General features: G+C 42.4%; 1 protein-coding gene across 15 annotated transcripts in view; it reads left to right on the forward strand.

Annotated features, from left to right (window-relative positions):
* Positions 1 to 25,001, forward strand: part of CASK (calcium/calmodulin dependent serine protein kinase) — a 508,902-nt gene that overhangs the window by 69,009 nt on the left and 414,892 nt on the right. For all 15 annotated transcript variants that reach the window (XM_073616292.1, XM_073616297.1, XM_073616294.1 and 12 more), the window contains exon 2: positions 23,648 to 23,760. In XM_073616292.1, the coding sequence (XP_073472393.1) occupies positions 23,648 to 23,760 (113 nt within the window). The remainder of the gene's footprint in view (positions 1 to 23,647; positions 23,761 to 25,001) is intronic.

Consider the following 25,001-nt stretch of genomic DNA (forward strand, 5'->3'; position numbering starts at 1 on the left):
GAGGTGGATCTGATGGCAGAAGATTCCCTCAGAATACTCTGATCAGTGCTGCAGCCCCTTTTCCAACAATCCCATTCATGAAAAGTCAGTGGATAGATCCACTTCTCATGGTTCCAGCTGCAGGCATCATCCCACTATGACCACTTAAACTTAAGCGACATACTGTATTTTACTGGTTGTCAAGTGGTAAATGGCAGGAGGGCTTTGTACCACAAGTTCATAGCATAAATCAAAGTAGCAGATTGTCTCTCTAAACCACAAACTAAACTCAGGTCAGTTCCTGACTAACTGTGTCCCCTAATGGATAAGGAAAGGGATGGTCGGCACTCAGGATGACATCCAAAAAATTGTATTACTTTATTGAAAAAAGCTATACAACGCTGTAAAAACAGCCTATGTGTTTCGGATGTTAGTCCTTACACTGTTTGTTTTTTTTTTTGTTTTTTTTCTTGTCCCTTAATGCTAATGGATGTTACAAAACAGGTAGATAGTGCTTGTACAGTTTACAGTGTTCTGTCAGTACTCAGCCTTTTCACCCAGCATCAGGCTCCCACTGCAGAGAGAGAGAGCAAGAGAGAAAATGCTGAGCCTCCAGTGAAGGGTGCATATATGAAGGACAGCTGAGACTAATGAACCAGGTACATTGTGGACATGGAATTGAGGGCTTTATTCAATTCAAAGGTCTACAAAGCCTCTGGACTCAAGCACGCACAACAGAACTTACTAAGATTCTGATGAAACAAAGTTTTTTTTTTTTTTTTTTCCCCCTCCTCCACATCATCCACAAACCCTGGACGTGTATGTTAGAAACCTAGGTGTCACATACACACTGTCGACATTTCTGCCAGCCAGTGTGTGTATATAGGTGTGCATTCAATATTTCAGTTGTTTGCACCTTCCCTAGGTCTGGTGGTTATGTGAATTGCGCAGTAGTTGATGATCTTAAGAAGGTGAAAAGGGAATTCTGGTAAGCCAGTGACTTGTACCATAATCTATATTTTAGACTTGGTGTTACTCAACCCACAACAGTAAAATCAGTCTGTATATGCAGTAAAGCATGCTTGTTATACTCACTGTGGAACCTAAGGGGTTAATCCTGCACATTGTGTGAAAAGACTGTTGGATCCTGTCTTCTCTGATCCTCCCCTTCCACTGTTCCCAATCCATCTTCTGATAAGACAGAGCCTTTGGAGGCACTCTGCACATGCTCAGTTTGGTGTGTATTGCTAGAGGTGTGTTTTTTTTTTTTTTGGGAGGGTGCATATGATCAGGACAGGATCAGCACTGTCTCCAGACAGCCAGATAGAGGGTGAGGGGTCCTTCGGCCGGACACTGATAGAAGTCACAAGAAGGCTATATATACTGCTGATGAGAAAAGCCATTTATATTTACTAAAACTACATTTACATGTGCATATATGTGTGTGTATATGGATATATATATATATATGTATGTATATGTGTGTGTGTGTGTGTGTGTGTGTGTATGTATAGATATATAATCTATATCCGTATATCATTAAAGTTAACTCTGAGGACATTTCACTGTTGTGCTGCTTATATATTATTCCCATGATGCTAGATTATTTTTGGGTTGTTGTTGATAGTTTAATACCAGTTTCTTTATATAAGGGAAATTTGTGCCAAATGAAACATGTTGATTGCCACTGCAGATCTCCATGAATTCGAAAATTTTCTGCAAAACGGTCAGTGGTGGTTTCTGCATATGTTTCTTGGCAAACGTTAAGTTGGGTATTCCACTGGTTTCAGGTGTATTGGTTAGTAATGGTTTAACATTTCATTTTACATTTGATAAGGTGATATACTTTCTTTGACACTCAACACTGTTTGTACTCACTAAATCTATTGTATAGGACTGACAGAACTAGTTAAAATGTTTTTGTAGAATCCTGCTTCACTCGCCAGCTGCAAGAATGACAAGCTCATGTAAAACATACTAGCCAAACATGTTCCAGGAGCTTCTGTAGTGCAATGCCCAAAAGGTAAATGAGACTCACCTGTTTTCTTGCGTTCCACCTGTAAGAAGTAATCATTTATGTGAATTTACGTGCCAGCGTGGTAGTTGTCAGAGCAGGTTCTGCTTCAAATGGGTGCATTTTTAATTATATGAAACATTTGCACATGAACCTGAAACCTCCTAAACAATCCAGCCCTTTTCAGCAAGTGCACAAATTAAGCCAAGAAGTTTGTTGACCTGGGTAAGCTAACATAATTTTTTTTTTTTTTTTAAGTAACTAAAGCTGGATACACACTATACAATTTTCTGTAGATTTTTTTTTTCCCTTCGGATTTACCAAAACCGTATAATATGAGGTCAAACCTTAAGGGTTTCAATTTTTATGCAATCAGGCAGGTCCTTGCACTACATGGTTTTGTTAAAATTCTGGCTAAAATGAGAATCACAATTTTTTTTGCTTAGAATAAAGATCACGATTCTCGTGGCATAACTTCATCTTTTACATCGTACAAAAAAATTGGGCTAACTTTACAGTGTATTTTTTCCCAAAAAATCGTGTTTGAAAGACTGCTGCGCAAATACAGTGTGACATAAAATATTGCAGCAACCACCATTTTATTCTCTAGGGTCTCTGCTAAAATAATATATATAATGTTTGAGGGTGTTAGGTAATTTTCTAGCAAAAAATACTGTTTTTCACTTGTAAGCAGCAAGTGTCAGAAAAAGGTTTAGTCTTTAAGTGGTTAACCACTTCAGCCCCGGCAGATTTGGCTGCTCAATGACCAGGCCATTTTTTGAGATATGGCACTGCGTCGCTTTAACTGACAATTGCATGGTCGTGCAACAATGTACCCAAAGAAATTTGACGTCCTTTTTTTTTTTCCCCACAAATAGAGCTTTCTTTTGGTGGTATTTGATCATCTCTGCTGTTTTTTATTTTTTGAGATATAAACAAAAAAAGAGTGGCAATTCTGAAAAAAACACAATATTTTGTACTTTTTGCTATAATAAACATCCCCAATTTTTTTTTTTTTTTTTTTTTTTTTTTTTTAAAAAGCAAATTTTTTCTCAGTTTAGGCCAATATGTTTTCTCCTACATATTTTTGGTAATAAAAATCGCAATAAGCATATATTGATTGGTTTGCGCAAAAGTTATAGCGTCTACAAAATAACAGATTTATGGCATTTTTATATATTATTATATATTTTTTTTTTTTTTAACTAGTAATGGTGGCATTCTGTGATTTATTTATTTTTTCGGGACTACGATATTGCAGTGGGCGAATTGGACACTTTTGACACATTTTTGGGACCAATGACAATTCTACAGTGATCAGTGCTATAAAAATGCAGTGATTACTGTGTAAATGTCACTGGCGGGGAAGGGGTTAACTGTGTTCCTTAGTTGTGTTCTAACTGGGGGGATGGGACTGCCTAGGAGAGAGAGAGGTTGGTGTTCATACTTAGTATGGACACACAATCTGTCTCTACTCCCCTGAAAGAACCGGGATTTGTGTGTTTTTTTTTTTTTTTTTTTCTTCTCATTTTGCCGAGGGGTTCCCCTTCATGATCCTCAGAGCACAAGCATTATCATCTTGAATCCAATTTCTATTCAAATCAATGGACTGAAAGTAGATCAGTTAAGACGGCTCTCATAGGGAACCATTAATTTTGAATAGAGGCAGAAAAACGGAGCCAAAAGCTAACGCGGCTAAACGCAAATTAACACCAACGCAAAAAGCTGCTAAAAGCGTATTTTTACAGCCACTTTTTCTTGGCGTTGATAGTGGCTTTGCAGCTCGTTTTTTCTAATGCCCCGTGTGCATGAGAACTTAAAGTAAGAATGTTTTGATCCTATAATATGTGTGTGTGTTTTCTTTGGCTAAAACGTTTTCTCAGTTTTTTTTCACCTTTTTTCCAATAATTGGGCAGCTTTACATGTGAAGCTGAACATGGAAATCCTAGTATTAGCCGGCTGGCTCTGGCGTAAGGCTGAGGTGTGTTGTGCGCAAGAATACAGTGCCAAATCCTTTGGCACATGTTTTTTATTTATTTATTTTTGCTCTTAACCAAAGTTCCTGACCTGGTGTACCTTTCCCCTGCTCCCCTAAGGGGTAAGTGCACTTTTTAGACCAAGGGGGTTATTCACGAAAGGAGAATCCACTTTGCACTACAAGTGCACTTGGAAGTGCTGTTGCTTTAAATCTGAGGGGTAGATCTGAAATGAGGGTAAGCTCTGCTGATTTTATCATCTAATTCTGTGCAAGCTAAAATTATGTTTTTTATTCTCCTTGCATGTCCCCCTCAAATCTACAGCAACTGCACATTTTAGTGCACTTGCAGTGCAAAGTGGATTTTCCTTTCGTAAATAACCCCTCAAGTGCCTTCTTGCACCTGCTCCAGTTGCATACTTCATCCCTGCGTTGTGATCCCCTCTCTGCCCCCCCCAAGGGACAAAGTACATGAAGTTTTTTTGTCCTGTGTTCCTATATGCTTTGTGTGTCCCACCCCTTTCCCCACTGGTTCGCCTCACATCTAGCTATCAAGGAGGTAACTACTTGATATCCAACACTTGTCTCTGTTCCAAGCACTTACCCAAGACAACTATTGGTAAGAGCAATGCAGAGGGAAGGGGAGCATGTAACACTTCTGCTGACAGTTGGCAACCATGTACAAAAGCGAGAGAAACATTTACATACTGTATATTACAGGGGGGTTACAGTAATGGCTGTAAATTCCCCCCCCCCCCCCCTTCCACCTTGTATTTATATATTTTTGTGTTTTTTTTTTTTACTTTACAACTTTTTACCTGCTGGTGATGTTCACCCTCCTAAACTTTTAAATATGCATATATTATAAAGATGTAAGCTAACTTAATCCAGGAGGTAACCTTTTTGGTGTATGTGATGGCTTCATTCTTGTGATGACCGGTTTAGTGTGAACCTGTGCCTATACTATGCACAATAAAAGTATTCTGAAACGAGTATTAAGGCAATTGAAAACAAGCCTTCATTCACCTCTGATATAGGAATTGTGGAGAAATGAATCCTTGGGCTCCATGCACACACCTGGACCCCTGTGAGTGCATTAACACGTTGTCTTAAAGTGGTTGTAAACCCTGTACAACCACTTTTTTTCCCTACAGGTAAGCCTATAATGACGCATTCCTGTAGGTACTGGAAATATCTCCTAAACGTGTACGCCAATGACGCCGACGTCATTGGCGTATGCGCACTGAAGAAAGGGCATGATCGTGATGCGACTCAGGCCGGAGGGGTTGAAGATGGACGCGGCCACACATCGGTGACATCGTGGGTTTCTTCTGCAGTTAAGTGCCACATAATGGGCTAGTATGCGATGCTTTGCAGGAAACGGAGGAAGTAAAACCCATCAGGATTTTATTCCCTTTTTAAGCCTTGTACACACTTGTTTGTTCTTTTTTTTTTTTTTTTTTCGTTCAACCCAGCGGGCTGAACGCGAAGAAACTGACATCTCAGGTCGGAGTCGCTGTACTAAATATGTGGTGTTAGTATAGCGATCTCCCCTGCTGTTCTATTGGGTTCTGACAGGGACGGCCCCTCCGTCATTGCCTTTTTCGGTCATGCCCTTTCTTCAGATGCAGGCCTGACTCCTGTACACACAGGCCGAATGATGCCGCCTGACATTCGACCCATGTGCACTAGGCTTTAGGGAAGCCTATTCATTTAAAAAGTCTGCCCCACGATCCACAATGGACCAAAAAAAATGCATGCAGCATTTTTAGGAGAGCAGTACAATGCACATCAGTGCTGAAAAGTGTGGTGAGGTGCCATTCAGAATCACACCAACGAAGCATGGTGTAAATAGGTGCTCAAAATTCACTTCAAAATCACAGCTCTTCGCTTATCTACTTTATGCAGGGGGGGGGGGGGGGTCTTGGTTGGTAGTCTTCTAATGTAAAAACACAAGATACTTGTAAACTCTTAAGTGGGTTACACACTATACGAAAATCGGACAGAGGTTCGTCAGATTTTTCTCGCTGTTTCACAGCAAATCGGAGAGGCTGAAAGAAAATTTGTACAAACATTCTTATGCCCCGTACATATGATCCGAAAATTGGTGACAGATCGCCTGACTTTTTCCGCTTATTAGTCGCAAGTAGAAATTGAATAGGTTACTAAAGTCACAAATTCTCGTACTACAGAAAAAAAAAAATCGTACGTGAAGTCATGTGTTGTGTTTGTATTTTCAGACGACAACTGTACTGACTAAACGAAAATCGTACGATCTGGTATCATAAGAGGAAAATTTTTGTGCATGTCTGATCAGATGAACTGTCGTGATTGGCTCTCGCAAGTTCTGTACCAACAATCTGATTATCGTACGATTGCGTCGAAAGCTGTATTTTTTTTGTACGATTTTGGGAACGTGTGTAAGGATCGTTACGAATATTTTCGTACTACAAAGGCTTTTTTTGTTTTTCTGATCATACAGACTTTTCTAATTTTTTTTTTTTTTTTTTTTTTTTCTTGTAAAAAAGTCGTACACATTAAACGAAAATAGTTTTTTCTGTTCCCGTACAAGAACAATTTTGGAGTTTGTCCCTTCGGGAATTTCCGTACACACTATACGAAAATCGTACGGAAATTCTTTGGATGAAAATGTTTGCCCGATTTTCATATAGTGTGTACGAGCCTTTAGAATCCAACAAACCCTGAGTACAGATGCACTTTAACTAATCTAGGCTTCGTTCCATTTTTCTGGTGTGCCAGTCGGCTAGTAAATTTGTAAAAAAATGGTGGTACCCAAGGACCCTTCTTTTTAAAGTTTCTCTAATCTAGAAGAGTTTTGTAGCAGCCCTGGTCTTCAGGGAACCGGAGACACGGAAACTAGTGAGGTCATTTCAGAAAGTGCTGAGCAGAGATAGTCTGAGACCATGTTCTATCGATGTATGCAGAGGAAATTGAAAGCATTATTCAGTTTTCTCATGGGAAAACATTGCTTAAGCCTTAAAGTTCACGCGGCAATGTAAAGTGATCCTTCTTACACACCCTTCTACTGATCCTTTTGTTAATGGATTCCAGCAGGATGCTTCCATGCATTGATGCTCAGAAGTCATTGCATCACTAACAGTCTTTCTGAATTGTTAAACTTTCTGATTTCCATTGGCATTTTTTTTTCCTCTTTTGTTAGAATACCTTTTTCCAATTTTGTCAGGGTTTTTTTATGTAATGTTAAGTTGTGCATAAACCCTCAAAAAAAGCAAAAGTTCTAGTATATGTTTCAAAAAGAAAAACTGCTCCTTTCTTTTTTTTTTTTTTTTTTTTTTCCCTTTTCCCTTTTTCAAGGAACCCATTTCTACCTAAAGAACTCATGCACATGGCTGTCAGGGACTCTGTTCAATGGCAAGTTTGGGCATATTTCCCTGCCCGTGTGCCCCTATAGGAAGCGGCTTGCTATGGGGGCACACAAGCAGGCTTGCTCTCAAGCTACTGCTGTGCTCATTCACACACATAGCGTGACTCGACCCTGCCCCCGCTCTCTCCTTATTGGCTCGCTGGTCATGATTGACAGTAGTGGAGCTACTGTCTGCTGTCTTAGCCGATGAGGAGGAAGTGACCCGGGCATGCCGCTGCTCTCGTGAACATCGCTGGATTGAGATGAGGCTCAGGTAAGTATTGTATTAGTGGGGCTGCTGCACACAGAAGGTTTACCTTCATGCTTAGAATGCATGAAGGTAAAAAAAATCCTTAAACCTTTACAACCACTTTAAAGCTGGCACTGTGCTTATGATTGCTGTTTTGCAGAAATCGGTCTCGCTCCATAAGTTTAGTAGGGGCACATAACAAGAACACAGGTTATTGCCTATAAAGTAACATGCTGGGGACATGAATAATAACAAATGAAGGTTGGAAAAAATGCTTTAAGCCAGCCATAGACAGATAGGGTTCAGTACAACCAGCTTGTCAGGTTTTTTTTTTTTTTTTTTTCCGATCACTGCCGGCAGCTATAGCTGCAAGCAGTGATCATTGTATTCTGACGGCAGGGAAACCTCCCGCTGTAAGAACACAATAGCACAGCGGGAGGGATTCCTCCATCAACATTGACATTGATGGGGGGGATTTAAGCAGGTTTCTTTGCATAATGTTTGGCTTGCCTTAGTCTGAAGAAAGCAAACGCTTGGTAGCGATCATAACTCCCAAATGTTAAATTGCCCTTAAATCTTTGGAATATGGATTAAGTTGTATTTATAACATTTGAAAGCAGTGCATTTTTATTTATTTATTTTTTTAACAAACAACGTTCTTTGTTTGAAAAATATGCATGATTACACGATAACAGTAATCATGATGCAAATATTGTACATTTACAAGAAAATACAGATGGAGTATTGAAAAACAATAAAAGAAAAAGAAACTAGTAAAGTATTCTTGGACATCAATGCAGGTACGTATACGTGTTGACATTAACATATAGCCTCTTGATTCTACTGGAGTAATGTGAGGAGAGTGTGCCCACCCCACCCTCACTCCGATCAGGCGGGATTGTCATCCAACCCATCACAGGTGGAGGCTTCTCCCAACCAAGCATCCCAAATCTTTCCATATTTAGAAGGGCATCCTCTATGAGCATAAAGTTCCTTTTTGTAGAGTAACGCAACATTAATTGCGGCAATCCACTCCTGAGTGATAGGTGGCAACGCCCTGAGCCATTTCCGTGCTATGAGTAATCTGGCTATAAACAGTGTTTCCTGTAGAAATATATGGTGGAACTTGTCGAAGTCAGGGTCTGGGAACACTCCCAGTAAACATTGTTTAGGGCAGAGTTTAACGGGGGAGCCCATCATGTCATGTATGAATTTCGCTATTTGGAACCAATAATCTTGTATCACCGGGCAAGACCATATAATCTGAAAAAAAGTGCCAGTAGACCTTTCACATCTGGGGCAAAGTGGGCTGTAGTTGTCTCTAAACTTGGTTAATCGTGAGGGTGTCAGGTAAGACCTATGTAAAATGTATAATTGTGTGAGATGGTTTGAGATCTTATGAGATACTTTTTTGCAGGCATCTAGCACCTCCTCCCATTCGTCCTCCATCTCCCCCACGTCCCCAGTCCAGCGGTCTTTCAGCTGGTATGCGAGAGCCGTTGCAGGAGGGTGCATGAGGCGTGAGTTAAATGTAGAAATTAGTTTTTGAGACTCTGGCTCGGCTATTATACAAAGTACATCCAGTTCCAGGTTTGGGGGGGTATCACGTAATTGGGTCTGTAGGGCGTGTCGAACCTGGAGGTATCAGAAGTGCATGGAGTTGGCGAGGCCAAAATGATCTTTAAGTTGTTGGAATGATTTTAGGATATCTCCACAGTACATGTCTGCTAGGTGGACTACCCCGCTAGTGATCCACAAGTTGCAATCCGGTAGTTGTAGCAATTTGGGTAAGCAAGGGTTGTCCCACAGGCGTGTCTGTTTGTGCGTGGGGGAAGCTTTGAGTTTGCTTCTCACCACATCCCATATCTTGCAGTGGTTGTATAGCAGACCCTTACGATCTCCAAGAGTCCAGGGGTCACCAGGATCTCTGAGAAGAAGCTGTTAGGGGTGCTTGTGTATTTGAGCAAAGGGAGAGCATACTAAGGTCAAATACCGTTCCTTGTCTGCTTTGTCTAGATAGAAAAAGTGAGACAGTTGGGCTACCAGGTAGTATAAGTTAAAGTCCGGCAATGCCGTACCCCCTAAATCAGTGGGATTCTTCAGCATTTGCCAGGGCAGTTTGTGTCGTGTCTTGCCCCCACATGAAGGAGTTTAGAATGGCTTCTAAGGATTTAAAGATCCACAGGGGTATATACACTGGAGCATGCCATAGGACGTACAAGAATTTGGGTAATAGAATAATTTTAATTAAGTTTATATGGCCCATGACTCCCAGAGGCAGTCTGGTCCATGCCTGTGTTTTGGATTTTAGGACTGTAAATAGTGGTTCTAGGTTCATTTTGATATAGTCTTTTGGGGATTGAGTGATTTATAATGCCTAGGTATTTCATTGCGCTAATGCGAATTAGAGGGGATGAAGCCTGTGTCTCCGTTGGGTCCCCTATATCTAAGGGGAGGATCTGGGAATTGTCCCAGTTGATCTGTAAACCTAACGCCTAAATTGTTTTATGGTTTCGAGAGCTGTCAGTAGAGACTGTCCTGTATCTTCCCGGTATAACAGCATATCGTCTGCATATAGGCTAACTGTTTCGGTCAGTTGTCCACATCGTAGACCTCTGACCCCAGGGTGTGTATGGAGCGCTGTTGCCAGGGGCTCCACCGCCAAAGCATATAGTAAGCAGGAAAGGGGACATCCCTGGTGTGTGCCCCTGGATAGAGGGAAGGCGTCCGAGACTTTGCCATTGACCAGGATCCTGGCACTCGGAGTTTGGTAGAGAAGCTGAATCCATTTGATGAAATTAGGCCCGAAACCAAACCTGGCCAGACATTCCCAGAGGTAATCCCATTCCACAGACTCAAACGCTTTTGCAGCGTCTAGGGACACCACTACTTCTGGAGCCTATCTGGTCATGTTCAGCCTGCATGTTTAAATTGGAATGGAGGGGGTATATAATATGCCAACAGTAAAAGCTCCAGTCCGTTCAGCATGGCATGCATAAACAGGAACCTTGGATCTCAGCGTCGGCATAGAAAATTGAGCTGTCTTAGCCACTAGTATTGCAATACCTCTAGAGTGTGCGGAGTAGGGGGCTTGATACAACTATCCCACCCAAGGCCTTTTAAGGGACAGTAGCAGCTAACCCATTATTTGGGTTTCAACCAGCACCATAATGTCTGCGCACTGTGCTTTAAGATAGGTCAGAGCAGCGTTTATCTCCGGTTTGGCTCTGATGCCACGGACATTCCATGTAAGACAGTTTAGGTTAGGCATACTTTTGTAGGCAATCCATAGGTGTGCGCCCCAATCTGCGTACAGATTGGGGCCCTGGTAGGTGACCATGGACACACTGCCTGTGTGGAAGGCAATGTCTGTGCAACCCTGGTTGCACAGACATTGTGCAGGCTGAATATGCCCGCAGGACCCGAGGGAGCACGAGAGGCACATCTATAATGTGTGTACCTGAAGGTTGCTTGCACTTAACACTTTTATCTGTACGTAGGCATACATACAGTCAGGTCCATAAATATTGGGACGTCGACACAATTCGAATCTTTTTGGCTCTATACACCACCATAATGGATTTGAAATGAAACAAACAAGATGTGCTTTAACTGCTGACTTTCAGCTTTAATTTGAGGGTATTTACATCCAAATCAGGTGAATGGTGTAGGAATTACAACAGTTTGGATATGTGCCTCCCACTTTTTAAGGGACCAAAAGTAATGGGACAGATTAACAATCATCCATCAAACTTTCACTTTTTAATACGTGGTTGCAAATCCTTTGCAGTCAATTACAGCCTGAAGTCTGGAACGCATAGACATCACCGGACACTGGGTTTATCCCTGGTGATGCTCTGCAAGGCCTCTACTGCAACTGTCTTCAGTTCCTGCTTGTTCTTGGGGCATTTTCCCTTCAGTTTTGTCTTCAGCAAGTGAAATGCATGCTCAATCGGATTCAGGTCAGGTGATTGACTTGGCCATTGCATAACATTCCACTTCTTTCCCTTTAAACTCTTTGGTTGCTTCCGCAGTATGCTTCGGGTCATTGTCCATCTGCACTGTGAAGCGCCGTCCAATGAGTTCTGAAGCATTTTGCTGAATATGAGCAGATAATATTGCCCGAAACACTTCAGAATTCATCCTGCTGCTTTTGTCAGCAGTCACATCATCAATAAATGCAAGAGAGCCAGTTCCATTGGCAGCCATACATGCCCACGCCATGACACTACCACCACCATGCTTCACTGATGAGGTGGTATGCTTTGGATCATGAGCAGTTCCTTTCCTCCTCCATACTCTTCTCTTCCCATCACTCTGGTACAAGTTGATCTTGGTCTCATCTGTTTCATAGGATGTTGTTCCAGAACTGTGAAGGCTTTTTTAGATGTTTGGCAAACTCTAATCTGGCCTTCCTGTTTTTGAGGCTCACCAATGGTTTACATCTTGTGGTGAACCCTCTGTATTCACTCTGGTGAAGTCTTCTCTTGATTGTTGACTTTGACACACATACACCTACCTCCTGGAGAGTGTTCTTGATCTGGCCAACTGTTGTGAAGGGTGTTTTCTTCACCAGGGAAAGAATTCTTCGGTCAACCACCACAGTTGTTTTCCATGGTCTTCCGGGTCTTTTGGTGTTGCTGAGCTCACCGGTGCATTCTTTCTTTTTAAGGATGTTCCAAACCGTTGATTTGGCCACACCTAATGTTTTTACTATCTCTTTGATGGGTTTGTTTTGTTTTTTCAGCCTAATGATGGCTTTCTTCACTGATAGTGACAGCTCTTTGGATCTCATATTGAGAGTTGACAGCAACAGATTCCAAATAGCACACTTGAAATGAACTCTGGACCTTTTTATCTGCTCCTTGTAAATGGGATAATGAGGGAATAACACACACCTGGCCATGGAACAGCTGAGCAGCCAATTGTCCAATTACTTTTGGTCCCTTTAAAAAGTGGGGGGCACATATACAAACGGTTGTAATTCCTACACCGTTCACCTGATTTGGATGTAAATACCCTCAAATTAAAGCTGAAAGTCTGCAGTTAAGGCACATCTTGTTGTATTTCAAATCCACTGTGGTGGTGTATAGAGCCAAAAAGATTAGAATTGTGACTGTGTCCCAATATTTATGGACCTGACTGTATTTGCGCATCATAACTAAAAATTGAAGAACGATAAACTTATAACAAAACTTTAAGCATATTTATACACATACACTGGTCTGGCTGGGTACGCAGCATCCTGGGATCAAGCCCGCGACTGAAAAGTGCGCTCAGATAGGCCAGGGAAACATTACTTGGTTTACAGTACCAACATTACGTTCATGAATTGAAACAATGGGGTCCAAAGAGACTCCCGTGTCTAGGGGGACGAACGTCTGCTGAAGAACGGACAGCAGTGTGAGGGGAGTGACCCCCAGTTCTGGGCCCACAGGATAGCAAACAAGGGGGAAATGGCAGGATATGAGAGTGCACCCAAGACCCGGGCATCAGAACGGGTAGCAGCCTGAGATAGTCTAAAGGTTGTGATGGCTGCAGCACTTTTTTACCATGGGTATTTTGAGTCAGGGGGTAAGAGAGTAGGATTTAGCCCAGAAGTTCCAGAGTAAGGGGTATATAGTGAAATGTTTGCGCACAGAGAAGGGTTCTCATTCTCTGTTTCAGTGGTGGGACAGGGGTCATTGTCACAGTACCTTTTATCCGGTGATCTTTCCAAAGCTTGTCAGGAAGTCAGGATGTGGTCTCTCTTAGTAGGGCAAGGGAGGCCAGCATCAGGTACAAATCTTTTGCAGGGGCCTGATTGGGAGCTGCACGGTCTCCCAGTCCGCGAAAACCACCTCCGGTGTGTCAAAGAAATGGGCTCTGTCCTCTCCCGCCACGCGGAGCCTGGGAACAACATAGCATAGGTTTAATGCCGGATCCGGAGTTGCCGCTTGGCTTCCATGAAGTGAGCTATTTTCTTCTGGACCTCCGCGGAGAAGTCCGGGAACACCTTGATCTCACCGTTCCTGAAGGAGATGTTGCCTTTCAGTCTTGTGAGACGAAGGATGGCATCCTGGTCCCTGAAGTTTAGGAGCTTTGCAATAAATGTGTGGGGTGGTGCACCTTGCGGAGCAGGTCTAGCTGCTAGGCGGTGTGCTCGTTCAACCATGAAAGAAGAGCAAAATGTGGGCCTCCCAAAGGTTGAAATTAGCAGGTTTTCCAAAAATAGAGGGGTCAGAGCCCTCCGCTCCTTCAGGTAGTCTGACGAAACACAGGTTACAGCGTCTCAGCCTATTCTCCATGTCGTCCTGTTTGGAGAGTATGGTGTTCAGTTGGTGCTGCATTCGTTCGGTGGCGATCTGTAATGGTGGCACTTCATCTTCCATGAGGCTAATTCGAGTCTCTGTTTCTGTGACACGTTCCCTGAGCTTCTGTAAGTCCTGTCTAATCAGGGATACATCAATCTCTACCTCCTCTATCTTGCACGTTAAAGTGGAGGGCCACCCTAAAAAAAAAAAAACAGACATCAAACTGTTCCTAAAAATATGAAAAAAAAAATGGAAAAAAATTTTTCTTTAACTCACCAGAAATGGCTGTTGCTAGGCAGATCGCCCTAATCTGCCACTTCCTACACCGCGGTGATCTTCAGTCTTCTCCTCCTTGCTTTGTCTTCTGGGGAATGAGGCACGCTATGTTCTGGGACACACACAGTTTCCAGAACACAGCGCACCCCATTCACAAAGTGCCACGCGGCTCGCGCATTGCCAGTAGGAAATGGGCAGTAAAGCCACAAGGCTCCACTGCCTGTTTCCCTTAGTTCGAATGGCGGTGCCAGGACCCAAGAGCTGAGGGACGGGTCGGCCTCGGGAGGCCGACATCGTGGGCACCCTGGACATGTAAGTGTGCTTTTTTAAAAGTCAGCAGCTACAGTGTTTGTAGCTGCTGACTTTTAAAAATTGTTTTTTTTCAGCTGGCCCACCGCTTTAAGGTGCTCTTGCAATCCGAAATTGTCTCCAGTACTCGGGCTGTGTCCTCTTCTGCTGAATCTGAGGAGGACGCGTCAGCGCCATTTTCTCCTGGAGTCCCCTTCTCCTTTAGCCAGTATTTGTCCAGCTTAGCAGTTGTGTCATTCACCTTTTTTGGAGGCGACATGATGGCAGAAGTTGTGGGAGGAAGCAAGCTGTGTTTGTGAGATAGAAGAAAAAGTCAGTTTTAGCCAGAGGATATATGGAAACGGATTTTTCTCAAGCGGAGCTCCCGTGTTGCACGCCTCACACCATACTGGTCCAGGCCACGCCCCGAAAGCGGTACATTTTTAAGAAACCCGAGGCATTAGCTCAAATCCTGGCACTGCACACTAGATGCTATAACTTACACCAATCAGAAAGCAATATCTGCTTGGATGAAGCTTTATTATGATTCCTTTTACATTAGTTCTTAAAAAGCCATCTGTTTTCTCTGCCTATTACAAGAGCAATCTTAAATGGCATTCTACATTACTCGGACACACTGCAATGAATTTAACTACCAGTTTAAAATAGTATTGTTTATAATTTCACATTTTATTAAACACTCTTAACAGATGCTGCAGAAAGTGTACCGGTCACACATTTCTCTTTAGTCGCGGCTATTTATAATAAGCCATCACACCAAGCTTTTATTGTCTTTCCTACTGTTATGACCATTTTTTATTGACTCATTCCAGCTTGGTGATGGGAGACATCACAAGCAGAAAAGACAAACTTCCAGCTGATTTATTGAGAGCCCTGTAAAGAGACAGACACGATGCCAGCAGTCTGGGTCCTGGTCTACCAAGACGAGCAGTCTGCATTCAAAATCACTACTGAATGAAAAAGCTAATGATGAATATTTATGTGTGAATGGACTACTGTATTCATGTACTGTCGTCATTTGTACTCTTTGCATTCACTTCTGCGTTGGGTAGGTGGTGTCTTATGTATCCAGCTAGTGGATGTGTTTTTAATATTTTGTGTTAGTCCTGTATTGTGTGCTGGGGAAAAAAGGTATTCTTTAATTTAATTTAAATCCATTAATTAACATGTTTTTGCGTGCAATGCATCCTTGATATTTAGTAAGGGGTTGCTGTACAATGTGGAAATTAATATAGTTTTACATTCTGGTATAGACCCTAATTAAGATGCCTTTTAAAGTATTTGTCACTTTTTGTTTTGTTTTATTTATTTGTTTTAATTAGGACAGTGATGGGGATATAGAACCCCTCTCAGATTATTGCCATCCCCATTGGGGAGAGTTGATCTATGTTCTGATCTCCAGTGCCACTGCAAAGCAAAACGAAAAGCTGCAGCTTACTGTAGATATTGGTTTATTCTATCCCTCTCTTAGGAAGCTGCTAGGGTCAGATTGGTATTACTGTACATTACAGGAGTGTGTAATTTTTTTACTATACAGGATTTATATATCGCCAACAGTTTGCGCAGCAATTTACAACATGAGGGCAGACAATACAATTCAATCCAGGAGGAATCGGAGGGCCCTGCTCGTTAGAGCTTTCAATCTAGCCATTCAGGTACTTTGCTAGCTTGTATGTAAAGAATAGATTTTATTCTTCCTTTTTTTTTTTTTTCTAATTCTTACCTGAATTAAAGGAAAATTAAACAAGTAAAAAAGGCGCAATGCAGGTATACCTCAGATAACTGTTCCTAAATAGTCCAATGGCAAGATGGGTATTCATATATATAAATATATGAGGAGAAGTCAGTCAGGGCTGCCACCATAAAAAAGACCAGAAGCAAGGTCCAATAAGCTAAAAAGATAAACAAGGAAAAAGGGGCGCCTCTGAGTATATATCAGCAATCATTTATTCAACAAACAATATCCACTCACATGGAAGACTGTAATGTTGCGTTCCAGTACGTCTCTGAGTAGAGGAGAAGATGGAGGACTACAAGTCTCAGCGGGTCCGTACAGTGCTGACCCCACATCGGATCCTGGCGAGGATGGGGTGAGGTAACTGGGCACAGCCGGGGCTCCCTCAGATCTTCAGATGGCGCTTCTGGATTAGAATAAGTTCGGGGTGACACAGACCATCTGTCTGCGGGTTCCAGGGATGAGGCTGTAAGGACGCCAAAGCCGATCACCGGGCGTGCTGCGGTGTGTGGTAAGGCTCGTATGGCTCCGTGAGATGGGATACGGCCGTGCAGGGAGCCAAAACGAGGCCTGGAGGGCAAGCACAGCGCGGCGCTGGGCTGTGACGTCACAGCTATGCTCTGCAAGATCTGAGCAGATCTTGCAGAGCATAGCTGTGACGTCACAGCCCAGCGCCGCGCTGTGCTTGCCCTCCAGGCCTCGTTTTGGCTCCCTGCACGGCCGTATCCCATCTCACGGAGCCATACGAGCCTTACCACACACCGCAGCACGCCCGGTGATCGGCTTTGGCGTCCTTACAGCCTCATCCCTGGAACCCGCAGACAGATGGTCTGTGTCACCCCGAACTTATTCTAATCCAGAAGCGCCATCTGAAGATCTGAGGGAGCCCCGGCTGTGCCCAGTTACCTCACCCCATCCTCGCCAGGATCCGATGTGGGGTCAGCACTGTACGGACCCGCTGAGACTTGTAGTCCTCCATCTTCTCCTCTACTCAGAGACGTACTGGAACGCAACATTACAGTCTTCCATGTGAGTGGATATTGTTTGTTGAATAAATGATTGCTGATATATACTCAGAGGCGCCCCTTTTTCCTTGTTTATGAATTAAAGGAAAAGCTCATTTTAAAAATAAAGGTAAAAAAAATGAGCATTTACTATTTTATTTTTTGTAGGAGCCTGGAAAGCATTGCACCAGTGATGAGCAGATTGTGGGTGCCACACAGGACTCCTACAGACTCAGTGTAAGCAATGACAGGAAGATTCAATGAACTATCTAGAGTGCTCAACAATGCCCTGGTAGTTCATTGAGAACTACAAGCCGCCAGCCGCAAGGAATGTCGGTAGTTCTAGTTCATTCATTCGCAGAACTGTGAATGATTGATGCTGCCTTGCGCTCAGAGCATGACACAGGCGCCCTGTTTTCAAATGGTGACAGCAGGTACAGGGAGAAGATTCTCCACCTGATGTCACAGAGAGGACTCGGATCAGTGAGCTGCTGCAGGAGTGGGAACATGTTACATGTTCAATCCTAAAAACGGGTGAAACATGTAACATGTTCACAAAGGTGAGCTTATCCTTTTTAAAGCATAAGTCCAGCCAAAACATTCTTTAGTAATCCTTAGTCAAGCTATGACTAAGCACCCCATAGTGGTGTGGCACATGTCAGTTTTTCATTGATTCTGTGCCTCTGAAGTCTTTGCACCAGAAGAATTTTTAAAGTGGTTGTAAACCCTTTAAAAAACAAAAAACAAAACAGCACGACAAAGGCATAATGAGCTAGTATGCATAGCATACTAGCTCATTATTAATTGCTTACCTGAGATCAAAGCTCCCGTAGCGGTCCTCGTTCACCGCTCCGGCGGCCGATATCTCTCCGGGGAGGTGGGGGTGTGTGTGTGTGTGTGTGTTACTTCCGGGTGTATCGTGGCTCCGGTGCTGTGATTGGCCGGAGCCGTGATGACGTCACTCCCATGCGTGGGGGAGCCGCTGGTAATGGCACAGTACAACTAAAGCACGTACATGCCATTGCTTCGGTTTGCTTAAATGCGCATGTGCCGATGACGTCGGCACATTCAAATACAGGGATATCTCCGAAATTGTGCAGGTTTAAGAGATAACAAGTGTAGCTACAGGTAAACCTGATTTATAGGCTTGTGTAGTATGACGTGGTTGTAAGATCAACCTGGTGCACTACACTGATATGGATTACTGATTTACTTCTGTGACCAATACTTTTGTATGTCGGACTGTCATTTTGGTGATCTGTTATGAATTGTAGCAATGCACATCTCCATGTACCAAGGAGCCTGTCTGGAACTGAGAATTTCTCTTTACAGATCTCACTGATATAGTGATTGAACTTGCCTGTTCCTCATTTCAAAGTTTTTCATTTATATCGGCTGTTCATATACAGGATGAGCACTTGTTGGGTTTCATGCTTTTATCAATCAGGATTTCTTTCCAGTGTAGACTATAATTTCTACCCCTCTGGTTCTGTGAGCAACTAACCTCCTTACATGTGATAGGGGGCAAGGGCATGCAGTGCTATGTTTAATATGAAGCGAATGTGAGCAGTTTTTCATGACCAATTGGGTTAACCCCATTATATCAGAGTCCTATTACTCCTTTCTAGTATGTGATGAGTAAATACAACATCCATTCCAATATATTGGATGACAACACTTTCATTCTTGTGTGGGGTATTTTATTTGACATTTGAGACTTCTTTGATACAGATTACTTTTGCCCCTTCTTCTTTTTGCTATAATACAGTAACCGAAATAGTGAAATGGGAAATTCAACAAGAATACATTTTATGGTAAACCCAGGCAGTAATGCACAATATGTTCTCATCAATAACACTAATACTTTTTTCCTTGTACCACTTTGGAACACAAGAATGGTTAGTGCATATGGGTTGCTGCACTGTGAGATGTTTCAGGGAACAAAGTGTGTTTGTGGCTGTGCCTTTTGATTTTGGCCTAAACACATTTGTTTGTTTTCCTTTGTTAAAACCCATAAGGTTTATTGCATGACTGTGAATTTTAAGTAGGAATCCAAATCATAGCTTTGGCGCTGAGTGCTTTGGACTTATAATAAATCTGTATTGTGTGATAGGCCATGCTGTTCAAGTGTTTTTCCAAACTGTGTGAATTGTAAATAAAAGGTTTAAATAAAAGTAACTGAGCAGGCTGCACAAATTTTTCCCAGGTTTTTTTTTTTTTTTTTTTTTCCTATGATCATTGGCTCCATCTAGTGGCCAAAATGTGCTGTTTCAGAAAAATATACTGCATTTTGGCCACTAGGTGGCTCTGACATTTATAGGAAGCCATAAGAGGAGAGGACATTCCTGGAAATTTGTGCAGCCTGGACGAATGGTTGTGACAGCAAGTAAGGCCATGATGGTTTCAGTCAGGCTTCTGAGGGGGCCCAAAATGCCTATAGGTTAAACAATAAAATCATTGATCATCTTCAAAGCTGCACAAATTTTGATCTATTAGGACCCTTTGACTGCACAGGCTAGTTTCTGGAAAATTTGAACATTTAAAGTATCGCTTATGAATATTTTGTGTACCCAACGTCATTGTCCTTTCATGGGAGTGCACAGTTTTAGGACTTGATGTGTTGGGTGTCTATTTACTCTGTGCTACCTCATTTTTTATATTTTACCAAAAGAAAGTGGTAGGATATTGCATTGGAGTGTCCTATAATGAACTTGCGTGTGTGTTCTTCACTCCACATTTGTGCTTGATAAACCATTGCCTTAATATTGTATGACACACTCCCCCCCCCCCCTTCCCAACCACCTTAAAAAAATAAAGAAATAAATCCCATAATCATTTGGTCATTAGCACTTTAGGACCCTCCACCTTTACATTTGTTCTGCTGATCCTACTTCCTGCCTGAGTTCACAAACATTCAGCCAATCCCCAAGTGAGGAAGGGGAGCGTCCTTTGCATGAATGGATTAAGGCCTCTTTCACACTTGTACGACCTGAAAGTCACGCGACTTTGCTGCGACTTGAAGCAATGCCTGTGTAATCTTAAGGCCGATGGAACTCAAGTTGCATCAAAGTAGTGTCGGGACTACTTTGAAGTTGCTGCGACTTGAAGTCACACACATATGAACGTTACTCATTTGAAATCATGGGGTACGGCTTGTTATGCGACTTTGCAGTCCCAAGTCGCACAAGTGTGAAAGGGGCCTATATGTCTAAACATTGCTGATGTTTACACTTGGGATTGGCTTATAGCCATCACAGGGCACAGACCCCCTCTGACTGACTGGCTGTGTACATTGTGACTGATCAAATCCAGTGAGCTGGGGGCAGGGCCGAGTTCTGCTGTCTGAGTCAATAGACGCAGCAGCAGGACTCGGGAGTGCGCCGGAACGAGTGCCCGCATGGAAAGCTGGTCTCTCTGTGGGGGGCACTCGATGCGGGGAGGAGCCAGGAGCGGCGCGGGGGGGGGGGGAGGGGGCCCAGAAGAGGAGGAACAGGGCCGCTCTGTGCAAAACCCTTGCACAGAGGAGGTAGGTATAACCTGTTTGTAGTTTAAAAAAAAAACAAACAAAAAAAACGAACCTTTACAACCCCTTTTAATTTGTTGATCTAACATCACCCTTAGAACAATATTTTTGCCCAAAGTTGTCTCTTGTTCCTTCATCCAGAGTGCAGAGACCCTATAGATTATGCAATTTAGATTATGCAACAGTCAGTGTTGATGGGGGGGGGGGGGATCCCTCCCATTGCGCTATTGTATTCTGACCCCAAACAGGTGCGCTATCTCTTTTTAAAAACTGTGTAACAAAGTCCAAAGAATTTATATAGTAAACCTCAACTATATTCAATAAAGTCCACCACAGTGAAGAAGAATTCTGAAAGTTTTTAATAATTTTTTTTTTTTTTTTTTTTTAATAAATAATTATAGCCAAGTGCAAATCCCAGAATGAGCCAGTATTCTAAGGATATCCATGGCACCAGCGTTCACACCCTTTTTATGCCTGGTACATGCGGGCTGAATATCGGCTGGTTTTGTCCTGTTCAACAGAACCGGCTGTGCTTTCGACTTCTGTAGAAGAGGCATGACCGAAAAACATCTGCTGATTGGCATCCGATCAGCACTCTCAGCCAATGCTCCTGTCGGAACACAATAGCTCAGCAGGGAGATTGCTGTACTAAAATCGTATGGTTGGTTAGTACAGTGATCTCATCTGGAGCCCCTCCATTTTTTTTTTTTTTTTTTTCTCCACTGGGCTGAACCACAAAAAAAAAAAAAAAAAAAAAACCTCCCAGAAAAGTAGGATCTCAAATAAACAAACAAGATCATATGAACTCAGGTGACACATAGGCAAACATCATAGGATGCGACTCCAATATATGAGGCTTCTTTAACGACATCCCTTTCACTTTATGGCTCCACTACAATGCTTCCTGTATCGTTTCTCATACACATCCCATGCGGTGAACCTTTTAAAAGAAATGAAAAACGCCTAGTGCAACCCAGAAAACCAAATACAATTTATTTTGTGCTTGCACTCACATGTAAGGAATAAGTAAACCGCATTAAAGCAGAAGTAAACCCATCGATTTTTGATAGTTTCAAAAAACTGTTAACATTCTCGGTATGCCATAAATGCTAACCGTCACATTGGTTGTGTTCTCAACCAAACTGCCAAACCATCCAATGGCTAGTGCCATAATGGATCACATGTGCAGCATCATGGCAGTTGCAGGTTAAACAGAGGCAAGATGGCAGCGATCGGATTGGAGGGTTTACTTCTACTTTAACAGAATCAAAGGTGGCCCGCCGGAACTTCCACCGGCATGCGCAATGACGTCACAGGATACAAGCTCCACTCAGTGCATTTCTACGCAACTGTCATTGTCTGGGAAAGGAGGTTTCTTTGCCGTCCAGAATACAGTAATCACTGCTGACAGCTGTACCATCATGCAAGGAAAAAAAACGGACAGGCTGGATGTACTTAAGCTGATAGCCCAACATCAGTACAACCAGTCTGCCCATAGATGGATCAATAGTCTGAATTTCGACCTGTTTATGGCCTCAGACAGGAAGTGTGTTGGGATTTCCATGCACAGCTGCTCCAGTTTTGATAAAGCCCCCCCCCCCCCCCCCACACAATTGTTTTTCGTTTAAACACCTCCATGCTTATGGCCAGTCATAGCCATTTTAGAATAGGAACAATATTATTTTTTTGTAAATTGTACATTTTAGCAGTTAGAATTAGCTGTGAGCCAATTTATAATTGTGTCTGTGATCATAATGTTATGATGTACAAAGTAAAAGGCAGAAATGCAGTAGTGTGGTAAAAATGTACAAGCAAGATATCATAGACATATTTCCAAATGTGCAGATGGGGGTTGCCAAATCCAGAAAATATTTCCGGTTGCTTGATAAATCACAATCTCATTTGCATAAATATGCTCTTAATTCTTAGCTAATCCATTCATATGTGTTTTATAGTCTCTATTTGAATAATGGATGTTGTTTATTTAATACCCGATTCAAGGAAAAAAATGTATAATAAAATTGACATGCGTGTTTTTTATCCATATAAATAGGAGTATGATTTCTGCATATGGGAGAATTTCTTTGCTACATCTGCTTGCTTTTGAAGCATAATAACACTGTTAAATGTTTTAATAACCTCAGCTTCTAGTAATCAGGAAGTATTACTCATTTTAACCTGCTTCATAAAGGAACAATTCGAATCTAGTCAATTTCCTGAAGTGGCAGTTTTATCCATAGATCTAATTTGCTGTTGCTGTGTCATTTTGTGTTAAGAAAAGATATCATATCAATTGTTTTCCTGATAAAAATGCATCATTTTTAGGATGTAAAGAATGTAAAGCTTTGTTTCACAGAAGTGGGCAGGGCGTGTTTAAACCAGCCCTGGTTTTACCGCATGCCTAAACACTGGCATCCAGCTGCTCACGGCTGTACACACGCTGCAAGAGTGATGTTATGCTTTGCAGCAAAAACAAAACCGCTCATCACTTTTGGCAGGCATCTCCACCAAATGCAACCCTATGGGGCCGCAACTACCCTGCAACCATTTGCAAAGCATGCAATTGTGGCACTGTAGTGCGGCATTCACAGGGTTAGAACGGGCAGTGAGGAAGCACCCATAATGCCACCTCATGCTTGTCAAATATCCTCTGAAAAACTATCTGAATGTGGATCACCTTTCATACGGCATTGTGCGTGTGTGAGTGAACAAGCTGTTACTCTACATATACACTACATATACGTGTGTGTGTGTGTGTGTGTGTGTGTGTATGTGTGTGTGTATAATATAAATGAAAAAAAAAAATATAGAGATATATAGATATATAGATATATATAGATATATATCTATCATTTTATTTTTTAACACCTTTTTTGTTCTTCTTTTTTTTTTTTTTGTGTACAGGGGTCCCTTCAGTGTTGTCCGAAGATGCATAAACCGAGAAACTGGACAGCAGTTTGCTGTGAAAATAGTCGATGTGGCAAAGTTTACATCAAGCCCCGGATTAAGCACAGAAGGTAATCGTTTTAAATTAAAGGTGCAGCCTGTTAGCCACGCGATCTGATAACTATACTTGTGACAGGAAGATCAGCCAGTTATTGACTGTTCAGCTTGCTTTTCACAGTTTTATAGGTTTACCCTGGTTTTCTGTTTTTCCTGTAGCGTCTGGCAGATGACATTGAGACAAACAAGGTTATCTTGACATCCTGGATCCTTAAAGATTGTTTATTTACAGTAGTTGTGTAATATGAGCCAGCCAGATTACCTGTATGTGTGAACCCTCACCTTGTAAAACAACCCATTCAGAAAATGGAAATGAATGGCAAAACAGCACAGCCAGAAAACTGACCACGCTGGGATGTATGCCTGGCAAGATATGACTGGCATGATCAGTTTGAAATGGGAAATCAGGGGGACTGTCAGGAACACCAGGTATTTAACAAAAAGGAAGCAATATATAGAGAACAGGATATTTTTTTTTAACGCAAGTACATGGTACAACGGACACATATTTGGGAATAAATGTTGGGGTAACGCGTTCTTTAAATTTGATTTTGTAAAATATGACAATGCAGACTTTGGTTTAGTATCCTTTTATGTATGTTGGTTAACCTAAAAGTGGGCTAAGTTAGGCCCCTTTCACACTGGGGTGGGAGGTGCATCGGCGGTAAAGCGCCGCTATTAGCGTAATTATACGGTCGTTTTTGCGGCGGTATTCAGTCGCTAGCGGGACGGATTTACCCCCCTGCTAGCGACAAATAAAAGGGTTAAAAACCACCGCAAAGCACCTCTGCAGAGGCACTTTGCCGGCGGTATAGCCGCGCTGCCCCATTGATTTCAATGGGCAGGAGCAGTGAAGGAGCAGTGTATACACCGCTCCTTCACCGCTCTGAAGATGCTGCTAGTAGGAGTTTTTTCCCGTCCTGCTAGTGCACCGCTCCAGTGTGAAAGCCCTCGGGCCGGTTTGCAGTCGCTACTTTTAGCGCAATAGCGCCTGCAAACCGCCCCAGTGTGAAAGGGGTCTTAATGTTGAAATCCAGGCAAACTGGATACACAGATGCAGTAAATACAGTTGTATTAAGTACGGCTGTTTTACCTGCCTGAGAATTTACATTTTTGTTCACCCAGTTCTAAGATTTGCACCGTTTAGCCATACAACCTTTTCTGGCAGAGCAGGAGGCCTGATTTCTCTCTGTTGCAGTTCAGTAGCACTTATAGATCTGCTTTCTATTGAAATTGGAAGCTGCACACCGATGAG

This window comes from Aquarana catesbeiana, linkage group LG02 (genome assembly GCF_042186555.1).
Source record: "Aquarana catesbeiana isolate 2022-GZ linkage group LG02, ASM4218655v1, whole genome shotgun sequence".
Taxonomy (NCBI): Eukaryota; Metazoa; Chordata; class Amphibia; order Anura; family Ranidae; genus Aquarana; species Aquarana catesbeiana.